We start from the raw sequence: 21,755 nt of genomic DNA, 5'->3' as shown, positions 1-21,755 counted from the left end.
CTTTTATCTTATTCAGTGAAACAAAGGAAAATGTGAAAGACACAAATCATGCAAATATTATTCATGGCAGATTCCTTCCCCCTGCAGCCTTCCTCCCTCCCTTCTCCCTCTCCTCTCTCTCCCTCTCTCTGGATGGTGAGTGACATGTTTATTATCGGCGGCATGCGACGTATAAATAAATAGGGCAGCACCTCACCGGGCTCCTTCTCTTTTCGTCTTCTGGGAACGCGCAGCGGGGTCCGCGAATGGTAAGACGCGGCGACTCTTTTAATCGCGCTCCCCTGGGGAAATAGACAGTAGCGTGAAAAATAAAGATGAACGCCGTGCCTTATGGTATCATTCGATTATAGCGATGGTCGCCATCGCCGCACAAGGGCCAAATTCAATTTTCGCTGCTCGCTGTGAATTATAATTTTTTTTTGCGTTCCCTTTTACCGTTGCTCCCTGTTTGTGCGGGGGGGGGGGGGCGTAATTGGAAAGAATAAATCTTTATTGTGCTTCTGAGAAATGACTTCCTCTATCTCCCCGCCGCTCCCAGCAGAAATCGAAATCACAGACATTGTCCTACCCGTGTCCAATAAGCTAATGCGGGTATTAAGCATGGCGGATGGATGACACAAAAGCAAGCTCGCGTTTCTTCCTTCAGGAGACGCACACACTCGACGCAGGGTCTTACCGGCTTTTATCGCAACTTTTTGCTTGTTTCTTGAGATGTGAACCCCCAGAGCCACTTATGCGCACAGGGTGGCAGTCGGAGCCTCACACACCGTGCCACATGCTGCTAATAAAATATGATATTCATGCGAGCACTTGGTGAAAGATTATTCGTGTTGAAGGCGTAGTGGAAAAAAAGTACAATTAAAAGGTCAGAAAGCGCCACGCAAATGTTTTTATTGATTGATTTGATTGATTAAGGGCTTATCGTTGGTAGTTGTTTCCTTTTAAAATGCGCTGCCACCAAGATATTCGACACAAATTTACCAGTCGATCGGCCTGAAAACAGAGGGACTCATCTCGCCGATCTCAGTTTACGCTACGTTACTGCGCCGATGAGATCAGTTTACGCTCAGCACTTTATTCAAGAGATCCGCCTCTTTTATGTCTGTGGGGGATTTCTCCAGCGGGGTTCGTTCCGACGCTTCCCCTCTTCCCTTCCCCTCCCACAGGGGGGGGGGGGTTCGCCCCGTAAATTTAAAAATCCCAAGCCCACCCGATACCCCCGTCGGGGCGGGGAGGTCAAGAATGTTGGGTTGAGTAGAACTTTCCAACAGACGATATCGCCGGCGCGTGCATTGTTCGCATAAGTCGGCTTATCAGCAACACGGCATTCTATTACACTGAACCGCACAAGCCTCGGCGTGATATAGCTGCCCAGCCCGGGCTTAAATGGATGACTGTGTATGTGTGTGTGTGTGTGTGTGTGTGTGTGTGTGTGTGTGTGTGTGTGTGTGTGTGTGTGTTTGTGTGTGTGTTTGTGTAGCCTGGCCCTGCAGGTGAACATGGGCTGCACCAAAAGACCCCCACCACACCCTCCCACCTATCTTTGGCATCTCATTTTTCAGAGAGGATCATGCCCATGAATAATAGATGCTATCTCGACCGTGCCCTTACGTAATAGAAACCGCCGCCAAAGCCCTTTCATGTGCAGGATTAAGCGGCGGGCGAGATCAAGTTTTTGGCTTGGTGAAAGTCACCGGTATCGATAAACACACACACACACACACGCACGCACGCACGCACACACACACACACACACACACACACACACACACACACACACACACATACAAACAGCACGCCAGCTTTTCTCTTAAACTACAGCGCGGTGTCTTTAATTTTCCCATGATATGATTCCAGGCGGTGCACCCTCTAAAAAGTGCACTTTTCGATTTTCTTTTTTTCGGGTTCTGACGTGTTGGGGGGGGGGCGGGGCTTTCGCCGTATTTTTCCCAACGCAGCTGGCGCGCTACTCCAACGAGGGGCTGCTCCAGCTGGGACCCTTGGGCTCCACCACCTTCCTGCCTGACACCAAATGCCTGGTCGACGACGGCAGAGGGCGCACCCCGGCGCTGAAAAAGTGTGACTCCGTGTCTCGGGTCTCCCAGCGGTTGTGGGACTTCACGCAGGTGAATAAAAAGATGGTTTTGATTTTATTTCTTGTATGTATGTGTGTGTGTGTGCGTGCGTGCGTACGTGTGTGTGCGTGCATGCGTGCGTGTGTGTGTGTGTGTGTGTAATTATTATTGTCAAAGGAGTTTCTTTATAATCGCTGTTTTGTCTAGGATAAGATAGGATAACGCTTTATTAATCCCCCGAGGAAAATTGAGGCATCACAGCGGCAAAAAACAGTGCCGTCGAGAAGGAGATACAAATTAAAATGACATATGAAATAACAGATATGTACACTATCTGTACTCGTTAACATGAAGTAGCACTAGTAATAACAGCAGTCCATCCTAACAGTAAATAAGGGTGATAATACTAATGATTCTAATATAACAGTAGTCCTTAATATTTAAATAGTAAATAGTCAGTCTAACTGAATATAAAATAAAATGTATTGACTTGAAATCACCATCACAAAGTAATAAATATAAGTATTTCTGGTGGAATAGGTGCAGTGTTGCAGCTTCTGCAAGCAAAAAAGTCAATAATTTGACATTTTTCGCAGAACGGCCCGATCATCAGCCGGGATACCGGCCGGTGTCTGGAGGTGGAGATGTCGAAAGATGCCAACTTTGGCCTCCGGCTGGTGGTCCAGCGGTGCTCCGGCCAGAAGTGGATGATCCGGAACTGGATCAAGCATCCCCGGCACTGAGGGCCACCCCGCGGAGCAGGACCACGTTGCACCGCAGCACCCAGGACACCCGGGGGACAGCTCGGCAGTGCCGATGGCAGTGCGGAGAGCACGGAAGGCGCCTCATGGACCGCAAAGCCCCCACCCCCACTGACCGCCTGACCGCCCACCCCCCCTTGCTCCACCCCTTGCCCCACCCCCCACCCCCGCCGTGCACGCCGAGGGCCCTCTCAGGCGACCAGCTTTCAAGAGTCGAGTCCTAAAGTAGAATATGATACGTTTATGTGCTGTGCCCGACAGACACCTTACGGCAAGCCGCGCCGGTTTTGTTTTGCTCCGCCTTCGTACATCCAGCCACGTGTACAGAACGGACGGTTGACAAAGAGAAGAGACTCTGCCCATCCAAGCCCCGATTTTCAAGACGGCGGACGATGTTTGTTTGTTGTTTTCTACTGTAATACAATCATTCAGAGAGAGAGAGAGCGAGAATGGGATCAAGAGAGGAAGGGAGGGAGAGGGTGTGTGTGTGGGGGGTGTGTGTGTGTGGGGGGGGGTGGTTTTCATCTGAAGACACCCAAAAAGACCCAATCGGTATAAATTGCCGAAATCGACCTTTTATCATTTTTTCGGAAAATTTGCTTGTCACACACCCCGGTTCAAAAAGGCTTCCTCAGTTCAACGGGTTGCTAATCATCGTCTGATCGAGGAGTGTTTCACCTGCTCTCGCTGACCCAAATTCTGTTGTTTTATCTTTGTGAGAGTATTGCTCACTGCGCACAGAAGCGATCATGTGCCTTTTTTTTTTTTTTTGTACCATCGCTCCGCATCTTCTGACCAGGGAATGTCACATGTCCCCCCAAAAAGCATGTATAAAGGGAATAAAGGGAAAGCGAGTAATATATAAAAACCATGTATAAGACAAATTAAAAATGTTTAATAATAGTAATATATTGTAAACAGTGATAAAAAGATTGGTATCTGTCCTCTGATAACAATTAGGGTAATAAAAAACTTTTTTTATGATAAACCGCCCCGTTGTGTTTCCCTACAGCTACTGTACACCCAGGTCACCTTTTAGTTATTGTTATTATTATTGTTATTTCGGTAGTTATATCTCAGTGTCTATATCTATCTAGTCTTATAACAACCGTTATAAGACTGAGACTATGACTAACTACAGTTATTTTTTCTGTATTATGTTGTGCTGTGAATGTGCTTGCGTTCACTTTTGCTTTTCCGAGCGATGCTACGCCCCAAGCCAGACTTTTCTCTCGGTGGTGAAACCGCTTGCGAACATTAGAAGTACAATTACGTGATTTTTTTTCTTTTGTTGTTGTGCCTGCACTCGCAACCTCCTCAAGTCTCCTGCAGGTCTCTCGCTGTTAATGGCTCCCAACCGCCCACAGGATAGCGGCGCTCTACACAAAGCGCTGAAAGCTTTTTTCTGAAAGCGTTATCCCCGCATCCAACCCAGGGGACGCGGCAAAACGTCATATTCGATATCTCCCAGCTTTCATATTTTATCTCAAAAGTAAGTAAAAGTACTCCAAAAGAAAAAAAAAGAAAAACCCATGCGATTGTTATAGGAATTTAAATTAGGCAAAAATTTAGATGGTGGCAGCTCGACATGGTGACGCTCCATTTATTTTCTCGCCGTGTCCGATGTAATTCCCCTCTATCATCCTCCGTTCGCTCGGCTGCAGCGCGCGTTTCTGGAAGTGATGTAAAGTAAAAAGTCCCTTAACCGGGGTGAGCCATCCCCTCCACCTGTGTGCTCTGGAGGCCCATTTTAATTTGGTTTCCAGCCGGTTTGCCCTGAGAGATTGCCTGCGCTCTGCGCCACGTCATGCTTCTTTGCCTCTAATCATTTCATATAAGCAATACATCATCCCGGTGTCCTCTAAACTAAATGCGCCTTCAGCCCTCTCCGGGTAATATCTTATTCTGCTCCCAGACAAGGTTTACAAACACAGCGCCGCCGCAATGTCTCACGGTGCCCGTGTCAGGAAATAGCCTTAACTAGGAAATTATTATTCTATCAATAGCAGTTTTCTCTGCCTTACACGCTTAGAATAAAGATGCCTCCACTACCCTGGATGCTGCAGCCTATGGCCCTGCCGGGGGGGAGCGGGTTTCCACGGGTGGCCACCGGGGAGCGAGGGGTGGTGGCGGGTGCAGATGGCGGATTCCTGCAAGCTTGGAAGAAGTGTGTGTGTGTGTGTGTGTGTGTGTGTGTGTGTGTGTGTGTGTGTGTGTGTGTGTGTGTGTGTGTGTGTGTGTGTGTGTGTTTGTGTGTGTGTGTGTGTGTGTGTGTGTGTTTGTGTGTGCATGCACATGTGCATGCACACACAAACGCGTGCGTGTGTGAGACAATGGCCTTAGCGGCTATTGAGCCCATCCTAACAGGACAGTGGAAAGGTCAGTGTGTATTACAGGTTTTTATTTTCATGTGTGCATGACAGGCTGACAGCGACTGATGGACAGCGAGGGCAGGTGGTGGTTTGTGTGTGGGGGGAGGGTCTGGCAGGGTGGACAAGGACAGCACACCCTCCCACGGGCAGGGGACTCTGAATCTTCTCTCATTGTCCCCACTGACAACAGTCTTGTCACCCCTGGACCCCAGCCAAGAAGTTGGAGAGGTGACTTCATTATCCAGGCAACTGCAGTCGGACATCTAGCAGGAATTAGAGGGTATGGATATATGTGTGTGTGTGTGTGTGTGTGTGTGTGTGTGTGTGTGTGTGTGTGTGTGTGTGTGTGTGTGTGTGTGTGTGTGTGTGTGTGTGTGTTTGTGTGTGTGTGTGTGTGTGTGTGTGTGTGTGTTTGTGTGTGTGTGTGTTTAACAGTGGTTGAACTTGTAAAATGCTGCTACTTGCATTTTGAAAGAAAATCGCTCCACGTCTCCAGTTTGCACGAACTGTATGTTTGTAAGTATGAGGCCCCAAAGAGAAATCAATGTTTATTTATTCTGAAAACAATTAAATAAATTCCCGGAGTCGAGAGTCGGGAAAGCAGGGGGATCTTGCAAAGATATGCAGCCCGATAAGTTAAAGCGTATAAATCGTAAAAAGTTTTTAATGAGCCTGAGAGTGATGAGGGTGAACACAAGCAAACCTGGATGCGATGTTTACAGCACGGTGAGCGGGCGAACTGCAGGTTCAGACGAAACTGGTTTATAATCCTCGCAACAAAATGAAATACGTTTGTTTTTTTGTCCATATCATCTTGTTATTCAAGGGGTGGGGGGTGTACTTCAGCCTAAGTCGTTACGAGCTCCAACCAAGGAATGATTATAAAATTTGAAAGAAATAAACATACCTCTTCAGTACTGGGTGGGAAACAGCCTGGCTTCCTGGATGAGTACGAGTGGATCGTTTCTCCATATATTAATTTCACATACACACACACACACACACACACACAAACACACAGGCATACACACACACACACACACACACACACACACACACACACACACACACACACACATTCTTGTACTGGTATCAAAGTGAGGACCCAGGTTTCTGGTGAACTTCTAAACCGAGAAATAGTCCATTCGGTGACTGGTCCTCACAAGTACAGTAAAGCACTCACACACATTCTGGTATCAAAGTGAGGTCTGAGTAAATAGATGTAGTAACTGAGGACCCATGTTTCTGGTCCACTTGTGACCCAAGAAATAGTCCATTCAGGGATTGGTCCTCACAAGTATAATAAAACAGACACATGTTTCTTTGAGACCCGATGATCGTCTCCCGGTTCAATATGTTCCTCTCTCTTACAGTCCTCATCTGGCCCTCGTTATCCTCACAATATCCGAGTGCTTCTTCTCCTTATGTGCAAGTTTCTGCAATGCATTAACAACGTGTCTCGATGAAATCTCGATAAAGACGCCCAAAAACTCCACTTTCTCTTGCAGTCTCACAGCTCCAGACGCTCAACTGGAGCTGACAGGCCCTCTGGCAATATCTGCCCAATGTGGGGGTCTCAAGGGGAGGGGTGGAGGAAAATTCCTAATTACGGTCTGGTGTGATGTGCGCTGTAGCGTTTCTAAGGAAAAAGTCACTGTATATTCACACGTAACACTCCGGACTGAAATCCCATCCCGCAAAATCTCCACCTCAGTCTTTACTGAGGAGGTGACGCGAATTTGGTTAATATACTATACATTACATGCATTCCATACATAGTTTTAGATTATTACTCCTCCTCACCCTGGTTTCCTGCATGGTTGAAAATATAAGCCTGGCATAAGAGAAATTGTTCGATATTTTAGACCAAATAAATGACTATTATTTAATGAAAGTAAGCCAAGGCAAGTTTAATTGTATAGTAGACTTTGTACACATTTTGAAAGATGTATTTCCACACTCTGACAGATTACACAGATCCTCTATTAAACGCAATCCTATAATTTGCCAACTTTATATAAAAGGTGTAAGTTCAATTTAAAGCAGGCTGATTATTCACTACAAAGGCAACAGTGAATAGAGAGGTTTTTGAGCTTGAATTTACAAGTAGTGAGGGTTGGGACCTTAAACAACACAAGTATTGTATTGTAGTATTTTATTGTGTACGTATCACATCAGGGCCGTGCAGAGACGTTAAGAGGGGCAGGTGCTCAAAAAAAAAAAAAAAAAAAAAAAGGCACATGGACCCCAGCTCCGGTTTGAGGCATCTTGCCGCTCTGGGCAATCTGTCATCAGGTGGGGGGCCATGGTGCGCATCTGGGCCCCCGTGATCCACCCTCCGCTGTGCACACATCCCGGACGCGCTGAGGACACGTTCCTCATGAATATGGAAATCTTGCCCGGGCAATGTACTACCTCGATGCCCATTCACACTTAAAAATAAAATGTGCCTGATAAAAAGGGCACCATGGGGCAAATGGGCACACCTCGCACGTGCCTGTATCACATGTAGGCATGGCCAATTAATTTTGAAAAAACTGATTACGTTCCGTTCTGACAGACAACTCTTAGATTGCCCTTTAAATAATCTTTAATTATTTGAGTTTAGTGTCTGGACTTTATTGCTCATCACTCCCAGCGAGAAACCATAGGCGTACTTACAGTCCTGAGCCGGAAATAATGGAGTGATGAGCTTAAATCCCTTCATTTGATAGAAGAGTAGAGCCCAGCAGATGGATGCAGAGGAGCGGAGGGAGTGCAGGAAGCAGGAAGCAAAGCAGGGAGCTCAGGAGGGATTGGCTGCTTAAAATGGCCCACAAGGACGTGGACGCATGTGGTGTCGTCAAGTTGTCTGACAGAACTAGCTACACACCATTCAATGAGATACATTGAGATGATATTGACTTAAGTAAAGACAGAGGACAATAAGGCGTCCTAACCTAATGTCACATATAAGCCGTGTAGAATCTTGTGATCCATCCAATTTACTGCAGTATTGAAGAAACCCTTATTTGTTATTAATATTGATTAACTTTACATTCTCAAAGCAAAACGTGCATAAATGTAGATGAATGCTGAGGGGGAACATGGGAATTAGGATAATGTACATACGGTAACACCAGTTCATACTTTGCAATGTACAAAAAACCTAAAATAAATAACTAGAAGATGTTGTATGTATGTAATTGTAAAAATGTTAGAATATCAATAAACCCTAAAAATGAACAATAAAAATGTACTGTACATAACTCAGGAAGAATTTACCTAAAAATAAATTATTAACAATACATATTTGGAAGCATACAGTAAACCTAATGATAAACAATAAATATAAACATAAAAACAATGGTGAGTTTGTTAACAAAAAACAATATAAAATGATTATACCCCCAACACTCAGTATTTCCTCCCTAGTAGTAAACACACAATCCAGTGAGACTCCAGAGTACGTGTTCTCCTCCTTCCCCGGTTTAAAACTGAGGGGGCTACGGAAACAAGAAAACGTCCATGTTTTTGGCGTTAGGATGGCTATATCTCCTGTCAAATGGACAAAACTTTCCTGAACGCTTTGAAAGCCGAACTTCCCCAGCAGCCCAGCAGCCCAGCAGCCCAGCAGCCCAGCAGCCCAGGCGCTAAGTACACAGTAGTAAGTACACATGGGGGGGGGTCTAAGCGCCGGCAAAAGCACTTTATCTCTTTGTCTCTCTGTGCATCTCTCTAGGAGCATGATTACAATTTTCCTAATGAACAATAATTGCTTTAGTCCATCGATACGGCGAGGGGGGACAACGGAGAGCTCAGACAGCTCTGTGGACGTGAGGAGAGTGGGTACGTGCCTGAAAAGCTGGTGGATCTTCTAATGAGATCTCCAGAGATGAGCAGCGCCGTGGCTCCGAGACACAATTAGGACCCGACGTCGCGCTGCCGCCGAGATGGCGCTGTGTGTAGGCAGCGCCAAGGAGAGTGTGTGCGTGTGTGTGTGTTTGTGTGTAGGTGTGCGTGTGTGTGTGTGTGTGTGTGTGTGTATGTGTGTGCGTGCGTGTGTGTGTGTGTGTGTGTGTGTGTGTGTATGTGTGTGCGTGCGTGTGTGTGTGTGTGTGTGTGTGTATGTGTGTGTATGTGGGTGTGTGTGTGTGTGTATATGTGTGTGTGAGATTGTGTGATTTGAGCGAGGCCGTGAAGAATAGATGTAGTTTTATCACACTGTAACACCAGTGTATCGCTGTGCAACCCCACAAAACAGAGAACCACAGAACATACGTTTTTCTTCTTCATTTTTCAATCTTATATTATTCATATATATATGCCATTGCTATTGTTTCACTGTTTCTTCTTCCTTCTTCTTCTTTTCATCCATCTTGGTCCCGATTGGATGAAATATGAAATAAAAAATAAAACATTACATTTCATCATGTCAACTGCATTTGTCAAAACTAACAGTTCTAACAGACACCGCTTGGTGCAACTTAGACACATCATCAGCGATGTGACCTGGGATCATCGGGTGTTTCGGGTCTTTCAACATCATACACCCTCCCCCAGGTGACCCAGCCGGGGTGATCAGGTCCACAGCCATCTCGAAGCCTTTTCTGCAGCGTCTGTGATGTTTCTGATGGCTCTTCTGTTGTGCAGTCCCTTCACTCCCAGCATCTTCATTGCTCTGATGAGTGACTGGCCGACGAAACATCTGCACCCAACTTCGATAGGGTTGCATTGGTCTGCCTTCCCCTGCTTCAGGACTCGCCTGCCAGCTCCTCATACTTGGCCCTCTTCCTCTCAAAGACCTCTTCCATCCGGTCTTCTCAGGGGACAGTCAACTCCAGCAGGACCACTTGTCTTGTGTCTGAGTGTGGTCGCTGCAATGATTTCCGGGAACTTGAGCTGTCTCCCGAGGTCAACCTTCAGGGTCCAGTCCCGTGCTGTTGCCAGCAGACCCCCTGCTTGGCTCGGGCGCTGCTGCGGCTTCTCCCCAGCTTTAACAAAGGCAATGGACTGCCTAGCTGGTTGCTGCTGCCTGCTGCACGAGATGGCTGTGGTGATGACCTCTGCTATGACCCTCCAACACCTGGTTATGGCACCATCGATAGCGCCCCTCTCCCAGGGCTCTTGGGCAGTAGCTCAAGATGTGCTCCAGCGATCCTCCTCTCTGGCAGAGCGGACACAATGGAGTATCTGCCAAGCCCCAACGGAAGAGGTTGGACGGGTTGGGGAGAACATCGTAGTCACTGGACAAGGAACTTTATGCGGTGTTGCCCAGACTTCCAGACGTCTGACCACGAGATCTTCTGGTCCGCTGCCTGCTCCCATCGGGTCCACACCCCCTGCTGTCACATCCCCATTGTCCTACTGCAGTGAGCTTCCTCCACCCCTGCTCGGACCTCCTCCTGGATCATCTGGCGTCTCTCTTTCCCCTTGGACCTTGTTGTATCAAGGTCTCGGGTTGTTGCCGATCCCTGCCCGTCCGGATGCCACTGCTCCAACAAGCTTGTTGTGTCGCAGTCGTGACTCAGCCTGGTCAACAGCCTCATGAGCCTTCCATTTCCTGCCGGTTCTCACTTCTATGCCAGCTGAGGAGACTTTGCTGTCACTCGAGTCTCTGTATAGGAGCACCTCTCTTTCCCGGGTCATCATAAACTCTTCTACCAGACTACTGAAGGGCAGTTTCAACCTGTTCCTCCTCCCACACGAGGGATGTAGCTGAGGCTTCGTGGTAGGCCCAACCACTTCCGCTGAAAACTGCCTTCCTCTTGAAGTCCTTTACGGTGGAGAGAAGTCGTGGCAAGATGCCATGTTAGTAGATCCAGGCTTTGAAACTTCCTGGCAGACCTGACTTGTCCACTGACTTGTGACAGCCATGTTCCCAACTGGTCGGTGTTTTCTCTGAGTGCTGTGGTGTCCCTCAAGGTGCAGTCATAGATCTTACCCAAGCTCTTAACTGGCTTCTCTCCGACCGATGGGATCTGGTGTCTCCTATGAAGAAGTGGAACCGGTCAGTGACCTTTCCCTTCCTCACAACCAGTGACCTGGACTTGGTTGGCTTGAAGTCCCTCCGGCCCCAGCTGATGAGACGCTCAAGCCCTTGGAGGATCCATCTACAGCCCGGGACAGATGTTGTGGTCACTGTCAGATTGTCCATATATGCTCTGATGGGGGGCTGCCGCATACCTGACTTGGTGATTGGGCCTCTACACCCCACCTCTGCTGACTTTACCAGCATGTTCATGGCTAAGGTGAACAGTATCAAAGGGATGGTGCATCCGGTGATAATGCCCTTCTCGAGCCAATGAAATGCAGATGTGTCTGCTCCGGAGGTGACCCTCAAACTGAAGCAGCTGTAATAGTCCAGTATGAGGTCCTTGATCTTGCCTGGAACGTGGTGTCGGACAAGTGAGGTTTCCACCAGCTTGTGAGGGATCGACCCGGAGGCATTGGCAAGGTCAAGCCAGAGGACCACTAGATCTCCTTTGCCTTCACGTGCCTCCCGGATCAGCTGGGTGACGACGCCTGTATGCTCGATGCATCCTGGCACCTTCGGGATTCCACCCTTTGCGCAAAGGTGTCGATGTAGGTATTCCTCAGGAGGAACTCCATCATGGGTCGGGCAGCAATATTGAAGAATACCTTGCCCTCGACACTAAGGAGTGAAATGACCCTGAAATGCTCTATGGTGCTTGAGCTCTCCTCCTTTGGAATCCATGCACCCTCTGCATGTCGCCACTGCTGTGCCACCTTCCCTCTCCTCCAGGTGACCTTGATGAGCTTCCCTGTCGCCTCAAGAGTCAATATCTTATATCTAAAAAATAGATACAAATAAAAAAAACATGCATGAATGCATAGAATAGTTTATTTCAATTTCTGGCCCTCCTGGTTCTGAAATTTACTAGAACTGAATACCCATAAAGTTTGGAAAAGTGTAATTAATAAAGTGTAATAATAATATTTCAAAAATAAAAAAACAAACATTGTAATAATAATAATATTAATAATAATATTAATAATGATAATAAAGTGTAAATACTTTTATATAATTAGAAAACAGAATATCAAAAATTAATGATACCATCTGCATCGCCTCCAAAATCCATAAAATGGACTACAACAACCGAAAAAAGTGGTGGAAGAAATGGTCAGAACTTTTACTGTCAAAAAGTACAAAATACCCTGACAGAATTACTCCAGTATAGATGAAAGTACCACTTCAGCAAAAGTATTTGAAGTACTTGGTCTGAAATGTACTTAAAGTATTGAAAGTCAAAAAACGTGTCATATCCAGTGCCCTGATATAGCCAAGCCATAATACTTCTTCTTCTTCTTTGTTCTTTGCAAACTAAAGACCATTGCATCCCAGTATGTCGCAGGGGAAGCAGCTATCAGTGAGTCCACCCGCATAGCGGCCCGAAGCGTCCCGTGACACTGATCTGCTCCGTCAAGGTCGGCTTGTCTTCTCACCGCCCGACCCACCATCCCTCCCGTCCGCCTCGTAGACGCTGATCACTTTAATGGTGCAATTTTACCCCCCCAAAAACAGTGCGATGACTTGAGGGAGAAGGCATTACATACGGCAGCCATTGGGTCCAAGGTCAATCACAGAGTGACTTTTCATTCGCCTCCAAACCCTTTGCGTGGATTCACAACAGAGGTCTCACATTGTGCTGGCAACTGGTCCGAGCCGATTTCACGCAATATTTTCTATTATGGATTTTTTTATTAAATATATTTATTTTATATTTTCTTGTAAATATATAAAAAATGCATTCAATGAAAATATTTATTTTATTTTATCAAATGTATTTATTTATAATATATTTATTATGAATATTAATATTGTATTTATAATACATTTTTTTATCATATATGTATACATAATATTATATTCATAATATATTGTGTGTTATTTTTGGATTAAATTGCAATTTAATCCAATCTGCTGCATGATACACAAAATACTTTTTGACTCTAGGACTCTCTTTGTGAATAGACCATGAATTACGAGTGCATTAGTTGGAAATGGGCCCTAGTCGGAAATTATAATTTTGTTCTCTTGAAAGATTCAGATCCCAAATTGATTTTGATTTTGTTCTCTCTCTCTTTTAGCAATTTGTACCATAGAATGTTTGTCATTTTACCTTTGAAAATGTAGCTGAGCTTAAAATTGCAAAAGATAAACAATTATATATTAAAGTGGAAAGGCAAACATCCCCCAAACAGGAGATACAGATCCATTTTGTTCCAAACACCATGTACTATTTCTTCATCTACAGTCAGTTCGCTGTCTGCCTTCGAGAACAACTGACCTAAAATATTGATTGTGTCAAAGCAGGTGCAGAGCATTTCATCCCACTCAGAATCCTCAACTATTCCATCCTCGCCATTTGAAAAAAAAAAAACCACAGCCTCAGTCACATACAGCTTTGAATTATTTTTCTCTTCTCTTAGTTTAAAAAATAGTTTTTCGGAAAGCAGCAATTTTCCAGCTGTTGGTCCACAAGAGTACTGCAAGTGGCCTGCCAAATCATTGGGGGGAAAAAATAATGAATATACAGTATGTATATATATATATATATATATATATATATATATATATATATATATATATATATATATATATATATATATATATACAGTAAAACTAAACTAAACAAGCTTAGCTTGTCTTTATTGGTCAATGCACAGACCACAACACATGCGTGTAGCTACAGCGGCCGACACCTACGCAATTAATTCAGGCCGTGAAATGTGTTCTCAGCTTTTATCCCATCAAGGATTGTCCTTCCTCTGGGAGGCAGGCCAGGAGTGGTGTTTAGTTTACAGCACCCGGGGACCAACTTCAGCGTCCATCACTGGTCAGATGATGTTTCTTTGCATGTTTTTAGTAGAGGTTCTTACTATGTTCTATAGAGGAACTCCATATGAGCATGGGGAGAACATGCACACTCCACAAAGAAAGCCCCCTAATCAGGAGAAACCATTGGAGTGCGGTGTGAACAGCGCCTCAGGTGGAAATCGAACCAGAGCATCTCCAAAATGACCGGCCTTGTGGGGTGTTCCCAGTATGCAGTGGTTAGTACTGACCAAAAGTGGTCCAGGAAGGACAACCGGTGAACCGGCGACACGGTCATGGGCGCCCAAGGCTCATTGATGCGCATTGAGCGAAGTCTAGCAAGTTTGGTCCAATCCCACAGAAGAGCTACTGTAGCACAAATTACTGAAAAAGTTAATGCTGCTAAGACAGAAAGGTGTCAAAACACACAGTGCATCGCAGCTTGCTCCGTATGGGGCTGAGTAGCCGCAGAGCGGTCAGAGCGCCCATGCTGACCCCTGTCCTCTGTCCGATCAGGCATTTATGGGATGTGCTGGAACAACAAGCCCGATCCATGGAGACCCCACTTCGCAATTTACAGGACTTAAAAGATCTGCTGCTAGCGTCTTGGTGCCAGATACAACAAGACACCTTTAGACGTCTTGTTGAGTCCATCCCCCGACGGGTCAGAGCTGTTTTGACGGCACGAGGGGAGCTACACAATTTTAGGCAGGTGGTTTTTGCGTCAGAAAAGGTTGGGAACGGCTGTCATTGATGCTAATATCAGTTCTACTCCGGAGATTAGATGTGATGTTGTTCTTGTATAGAGCAGCAGACACTCATCTACACACAACTCTCCAGTTGTGAGGGACAGAATACTCAAAACATAAAACAGTGTATTGGTGCCTGGTGCAGACCCCCAGGAAAAGATCTGTTGCTTATCTGTTGTTCGTTCTGATCTCTTGAGGCTAACTGGAGCGTCTCATTCTTCAACCATTCTGTGATAATTTGTGTCTGAGAGACTTCTCCTCGGGGTCCCTGAGGAGCAATAAAGAGCTTAATTAGTAGACTTCTCTCAGACAAATTAAGTTGAATTGAGATAATAATTTTAGCAATATTTGAGAAGTAGGATAAACAGAGGATCATCATTCACCTGATCTCATTCATGTCCTGGTTATAGTAAAGAGAAGAATACTAGATTTGGTCCGATTCAAGAGCAAGTTACTACTTTGATGCATTTTTCATGAGGTCCGGTTGGTGTTCACATGGTCCTGTGTTAAGCAAACCAAAATTTGTAAACAAATGACACGCGGTAGTACAGGTCGTTCATTTATGGGACAGAAGATTTCCAAGGGAAAATTAGTCTGATCAGTGGTGACGTCACTGTTTGCGCTTTGCTGCATGCACTTGCTGTCACCTTCCATAACAGCGTGAATCACAAACACTAAAAAGCAATAACCCAAGCAGCACTCCAAATGTCCGCGCAAAACTGCAAATCAAACGTATTGACAGCTCAGTACAGTAACGCTGATCAGACACAAGTCTGACAGTCTTTCTCACAGTTGTTATGAAAAGATATAGCAGTGTGTTCACACATCCATTGTCCAATGTCTGGGATCTTTACTCAGGACCCCCGTCTGTTCCGCCGGTGGAGTCCCGTGTGTCCATAGACTTGCAGTGGCAATTCTAGCGGGTGGCCAGCCAAAATGTCATTGGCCATCACAGATCTGATAGTTAGTTGGTCAAGTTCATCAACACAAGAAGGCAGGACAAACGCTGGTCGCGTGTGGTCCCTGGTGCATCTTGTATGCATACGCTCCGGACCGGCCCGGCTCCACTCCCACTCCCTTCCTGGTTCTCTTAACTATTGAAAATTATACGTGTTAAAATAAACATGAACTGAACATCAAAATGAACGTTGTTTGATCACTGTTAAAGGTTTGCCCCACGATGTTGCCGTGACATGCGTGCCAGATTGTGGTCTCATCTGGCTACCCCTATGAAAGTTTTCTGGTGATGCCACTGCCGGAGAGGTGCTTGGCTTTTCCTTCAAAAAACTGCAGTCTCCGGTAGCACATGGAACCTGCGTCAGTTTTTAACTAATGTAGTTTCAAATACCTCCATTTTAACAAGAAAGCCCTGTAACTGGGCAAGTGAGGAGGGATAATTTAAATTTCAATGTATAATCCAGAAAATGAAAAGAAAAACATGAATGAGGGAAAATCACTTTCTGTCACAAAATCTCATTGATGCGGGCAACACTGGACCAAAAGCAGCATAGCGTGATCCTTTCATTATTATTAATATGGTGTTCCAACCAAATAAGAACAATGGATTGTTCCAATGCCTTCTCCAAGCGTTTTCAACCCACAATTCATTGTATTTTGGTTTACTTCCTATATGAGGTCCTATATTAAGTTTGATTGCGTTCTTTCATGTAACGAACCAGACCATGGTCTACTTGTAACCGGACCGAGTCCTGTCTTTTCCAGACGACCATGGTTCGATTGTTTGGTCCGCAGCACGGTTCGATTAAAACGGACCAAACAGGGTAGGGAGGGGTGTTGCTAGGATGCAAAGACATCAGGGGCTTAGCGCAACCACCCCCCGCCCTCTCCTCTGTCAACGGAGAGAAGGGGGGGGGGGTAAGACTGACGGAGAAAGTGACCCCATTACGCATGGTGCTTTTTTTTGTTGCAGAAGGAAACGGAGTAAAATAAAATAACCTACATCTAAAATAAAAACACAGTTTTGTGCGGCGATCTCGGACACCCCGTGGCGCAGCCTGGGCACAGTTGAAACCATCAGAGAGGGAGCGATCGGGGCAGAGACCTCAGCCTGCAGGGGCATTTTAGATTGAGGGCAATTCTTAAAACATTGGGGCTAAAGCCCCCAATGCCCACCCCTGGTGACGCCACCGAGCGTAGGTGTGAAAGCACCCTGAGACTTTTATGAGACAAATCTGAGAAGTATATTTCTCAAAAATATTTTAGAAATATGAGAAACAATTAAGAATTTAATGAATTAACTGTGGTAATTATGATTAGCCGGTAAGTAAGAGATGGAAAAAGCAGTCCACAGGCCATAGCAGTGGCTTGCAAGTCACAAGTGTTTATGGCCTGCTCTTGACCGTCACTTTTTGATGAAAGCTTTCTTCAGTTTGGTTTCCTCGATTCCTGTCCAAGGTGGCACATCTCAGGACGTCGTCTGGAATGCAAAAGCATATATTAAACTGTTTTTTTGCCATGCTGGTCCTCATCACTGTGGTGGAGGACAGCTTTGTTGGCGTGGTTGCTCTTCGCACGCATGGTGGTTAAAATATATGAAAACTACTGTATGTTTTTGTTTTTAGGCCAATCATAGTATTTGACCACAACAAAAATGTAAACAAAAACAGAGTGACATTTGTAGTTTTTTCTAGTTTTCAAAAGTCTGCTACACTACCTCTATGTAAGAAAGCAGCCTTGTTTTGAGAAAATGTATTTAAAATTCTGTCGACCTTCTTCCGGTCAAGGAGTCTCTCCCCCTCAGGGATCTTGCCATGGCGTCTAAAGGCGACCAAAATCACACAATCTTCAACAGAGAAAAAGAAATATCAAAAAAAGTATAGTTGCAAGCTGCAATTTACCTTTTTGTGCTCAACAAAAGGAAGTCGGCCAAAATTAAAGCCGCGAGCAGCAATCAGCGGGTTTCGGGCATAACAAACCAGGTCATATTTTGTAAGTTTCTTTGTTTTCTTGTTCTCAAAAGGAGGACGCAGCTAGACAATGCAAGAAGCGACTTCCTCGCTTTAATCACACACTGTTCACAACGTCCGAGGCCAGATTCCGGAAAAAAATCATCAGACATGAATTCGCATTGTGCGACATCCCCCTGTTTGCGGGTGTTTGACGCGGTGAAACCAGCAGCCGATTTGTGTCGGCGGTAGCCATGTGTGTTTACAGTTTAGTTTTAAAAGGACCACATAAATCAAATAGATGGAGTGATTTTTTTCCTACTTTAATTTTAATTTGTTAATATTCCATGTCTTTACAACGTATGCGGCATTTCAATAACAGCGCGCTTAAAGTTTTGCCATTTGCAAAAAATCCATCATGGTGGACTTTTATGGTCCAAGAGCACATTGGGTTGGGGATGGGAGCCTAATCTCAAATCAGTCAGACTCAAAGTGTGGGGGGGCTGTCCTTTCAAAGTTTTCTTTTCTTTTCTTTCTTCTTTTTTGCTATTAATTAAAGCGCCACCATCGGGCCGATTAGGATCATATTTTTTGTGAAGCATTTGCACATCTTTTGTAGATATGGTGCCAAGGTTCATGTCTCTAGCTCATTCCAGCTCACGGCAAATAAAGTAAAGGTAGATGACAATGAATAGGCCACGCCCACACCAATGTACCAATAAATATAGCACTTCAGATTTTGGTGCACCAGAGCATGTGCACCAAATTTGGTACAATTCAGACCATCGGGTGAACAGACACGTTTGTGGCGTATGTGGCCCCAAATTCGCCCCGCAATGGGTCGGCTCAAAATGCTTTGGTAGACCTATTCCCAAACACGGACTGAAGATATACCACATATACAGATTTATGTCACCCATGGCAGGCCACCAGAAACGTTGCTTCAGGAGGGACAGGGTGCAGCTAACACCCAGATTGCAGGAAAACCAGGAAGAATGTGCCCAATGGAGGGCCTGGGTGCGGACAGAGTCGGGCAAAAAGAGACGGTTGGTCCGATGGATCTGGCTGGGTCTGCTGGGCCTCCTTGACCACTGACTGAATCTCCCAGGTCACCGCGGCTAGCATGCAGGACGACGGAAGGAGGGTGTCTGGGATGGAGGGAGTCGCGTCCGCAGCGAACTGGAGAGGGTGTTTGGCTTGAGGTTAGTAATGGTGAAAGCAAGGCGACCAAGGAACAAGGGCTAGCGAGCCTGAAGGGGGTTGAGGCGTTTTGCAGATTTAATGTAGGCCAGGTTTTTGCTGTCTGTCCACACAAGAAACGGGTGTTCGGCTCCTTCCAACCAGTGCCTCCATTCCTCCAGGCCGATTTTAACAGCCAGCAGCTCCCGGTTCTCGACACCATAATTCTGCTCGTCGCATGGATGAAATTTCTAGTCTTCGGCCATGTGCTGGGAGAGAACCGCCCCTACCGTGGAGTTGGAGGCTTCGACGTCCACAATGAACTGTTGTGAGAGGTCAGGGTGAATGAGGGCTGGTGCAGATGTGAACCGTCTCTTTAGCTCAGAGCAATCTGACTCAGCCTCGGGGATCCATGAGAAGGGAACAAAGGAGATGTGAGTTGAGTGAAGGGCGCGGCCAGGCGGCTGATGTCCATGATGAACTGGCAGTTCATCAGGGACTATGAAGCTGAGGACCTGTCGGAGCTGCTTCACTGGCTTGGGCTTGGGCCACTCTGCCACCATCTGGATCTTTTCAGGGTCTGTCCTCACCTGTCCAGTCTCAATGATGTACCCCATGAAACAGACTGAGCTTATGTGGAACCTGCACTTTTCTGCTTTGACAAAGAGTTTATTTTCTTGGAGCCTCTGAAGCCCTCCTGTAAAGAAGATAAGGCTCCAACACAAGGGAAGAGGGATACAGAAACACAAGGGAAGCAAAATACTGGAGGCACGGCTGAGCCGTGACAAATTCTAGGTTTTAGCAAAAGTGCAGCTGCATTGCCAGATGCATTTAGTGACGGCACACTTCATTCACATGATTAGGAATGGGTGCGTGGAACACTCTCACATGAATGTGCCTTTATGCATCCTCTCAAATGGAACTAGCTGTTTCTGGGCGCATTACCTTGATGTCTGGAGGCCGAAATAGAAAAATTAAATGGCAAGAGGAGACATTCAACCCATACAATTAAGTCCTTTATCTCTAATCAACACAATCAAAACATGCCTGCTGCACAATGGCCCAGGGAAGCAAGCAATCACTTAAGGTTGGCCATCAGCGAGCAAACTGTGACCTGTGACACAGGTCACATGGTCCGGCTGCAAAGATGGAGGCCCCTAATCGAATTGTCACACATACGTGCCACAACCATAAAGGGCCAACCGCTCATTGGCTGTCCTTCCTGGCCTTGCAATAACACAGATGATCGGTCTTGACTGCGTAGTAATAGGAACTGCATACCTCTGACTGAGCGCTTTCCCAAGTGGTGCTGCAGGATGGCCTACTTTAATGCAGGTACCACTGATCTGGGGGGTGTGGTAGCACTTACCTCAAGCCTGAATCAGGCTACTTCAGCTTTTTTCATGGGCACATACTGAAACATGCGCCTTCCCCTTAAAAGTTCCATTACAGCCAGTTGCTCAGTCTCATATCACCTGATGCTATTTGACGTAATATGGAATCAGATTTGTGCCAAAATAATCAAACACAAATTTGTAAATGTCAAACAAAAAACCTAAAAAGACTAAACTTTCTCAAGTATCACAATTTCATAATGAGAACAGTGAATTTGGGGCCTGTTTACTCTGACTCTCAGGGGAGCGAAATCCCCTACTAGTGAAATGATGCAAATTCAAATATTAAGCCACTACAACTGCATAAATAGTCATAGAAGTGAGAAATTTGGCAGGAAGTATTTTGAAACTCAGGGGAAGGTAGGAATATGGGATTCTGGGGCTTGCTGCCATTCATCTTTAAAATATCATCCACAGCATCCCCAAAAGGGTGAGAGAATTACTGTGCACAAATTCTCATAAAAAATGATTATTTCAAGAACTTTATGGTGGGAACTTCCTCATTTGTATTTCGAAAGTTTCCCAAGATCCGTAAGCTTCAATTTGAGCCGAAGACGACTATTGCAGTAGCTCAATATTTGAATTGACACTATTTCATTAGCATGGGATTTCTACTCCCCTGAGAGCAAACAGGCCCCATGTCAGGGCTGCTCATTATAAACTTGTGATAACCCAATGTTTAGGCGACCAGGAAATAATATTGAGAAAAAAGGTAATAAGAAAACAAATCCTGAAATTTCTTGCTTCCGGCCTAGGCATGTCTGTCTGAGCAGTTGGCATTGCTCTAACGTAACCTTACTGTCTTTCAGCCAATGAAGCATCTTTTCCGGGATCACTGCACTGACGCTGACCCAGAGGATGGAGTGGTGGTGTCACAGATCCCTTGGCCCCTCTCAGACCAGAACCTTGCTGTCCTTCAGGGATTAATAAATCCTGTGACATGGACCTTGTGTGGTCAGAAGCTTACAGCATATGCAGAACGTGCCTTTCAGATGACACATGAAACATTAACTACACTCTTGTGTTTGTGTCTATGCAAAGATGCTGCAAAACACACGTTCTGGGGGAGAAAAGTGCATCCTCAACCTCAGCAGTTTCATCTGGCGAAATTGAAAATGAGACAATGTCAAAATAGTTGGATACAACTGAACAAAACCAGACAAAGAGGTGATATTACTTTGCAGCCTCGCTCACAGTTCCTATTATCAACTGGAAAAGGTTATATCTTCTGATGAAATTTCTGCGCATGCTTCAGTATTAAGTTAAACGATTAATTTATTAGAAAGGCTTCAGCAAAAAGTTTTCAGCAATTCATTATTTGAAGCTTCAGCAATTTGTTGAAGTGGTTGGCCGAGTAGTAGTAGTCGCAGTAGGTGCTGTACTAGTAACAGTACAGTAGGAGTAGCAGCAACAGAACAGAACACTGTAATGGAGCAGTAGTTGTAACAGTAGTACTGGAAGTAGTGGGCATTGATTGGTTAAACTGTTCAAAAGCATA

The 21,755-nt window shown here is 45.5% G+C and overlaps 1 protein-coding gene across 1 annotated transcript in view; it reads left to right on the top strand.

Annotated features, from left to right (window-relative positions):
• galnt9 (polypeptide N-acetylgalactosaminyltransferase 9) overlaps positions 1-2,818 on the top strand; it is a gene marked incomplete at both ends in the record, with an annotated part of 71,102 nt that extends 68,284 nt beyond the window's left edge. Inside the window, 2 exons of the mRNA XM_080004645.1 lie at positions 1,959-2,126; positions 2,672-2,818. Coding sequence (XP_079860771.1) covers positions 1,959-2,126; positions 2,672-2,818 — 315 coding nt within the window. The remainder of the gene's footprint in view (positions 1-1,958; positions 2,127-2,671) is intronic.
• Between the last annotated feature and the right edge of the window lie 18,937 nt (positions 2,819-21,755).

This window comes from Zeus faber (assembly GCF_960531495.2).
Source record: "Zeus faber genome assembly, chromosome: 7".
NCBI classification, from domain to species: domain Eukaryota; kingdom Metazoa; phylum Chordata; class Actinopteri; order Zeiformes; family Zeidae; genus Zeus; species Zeus faber.
Note: the sequence above shows the minus strand (reverse complement) of the source record. Positions and strands in the feature narration are given on the sequence as shown.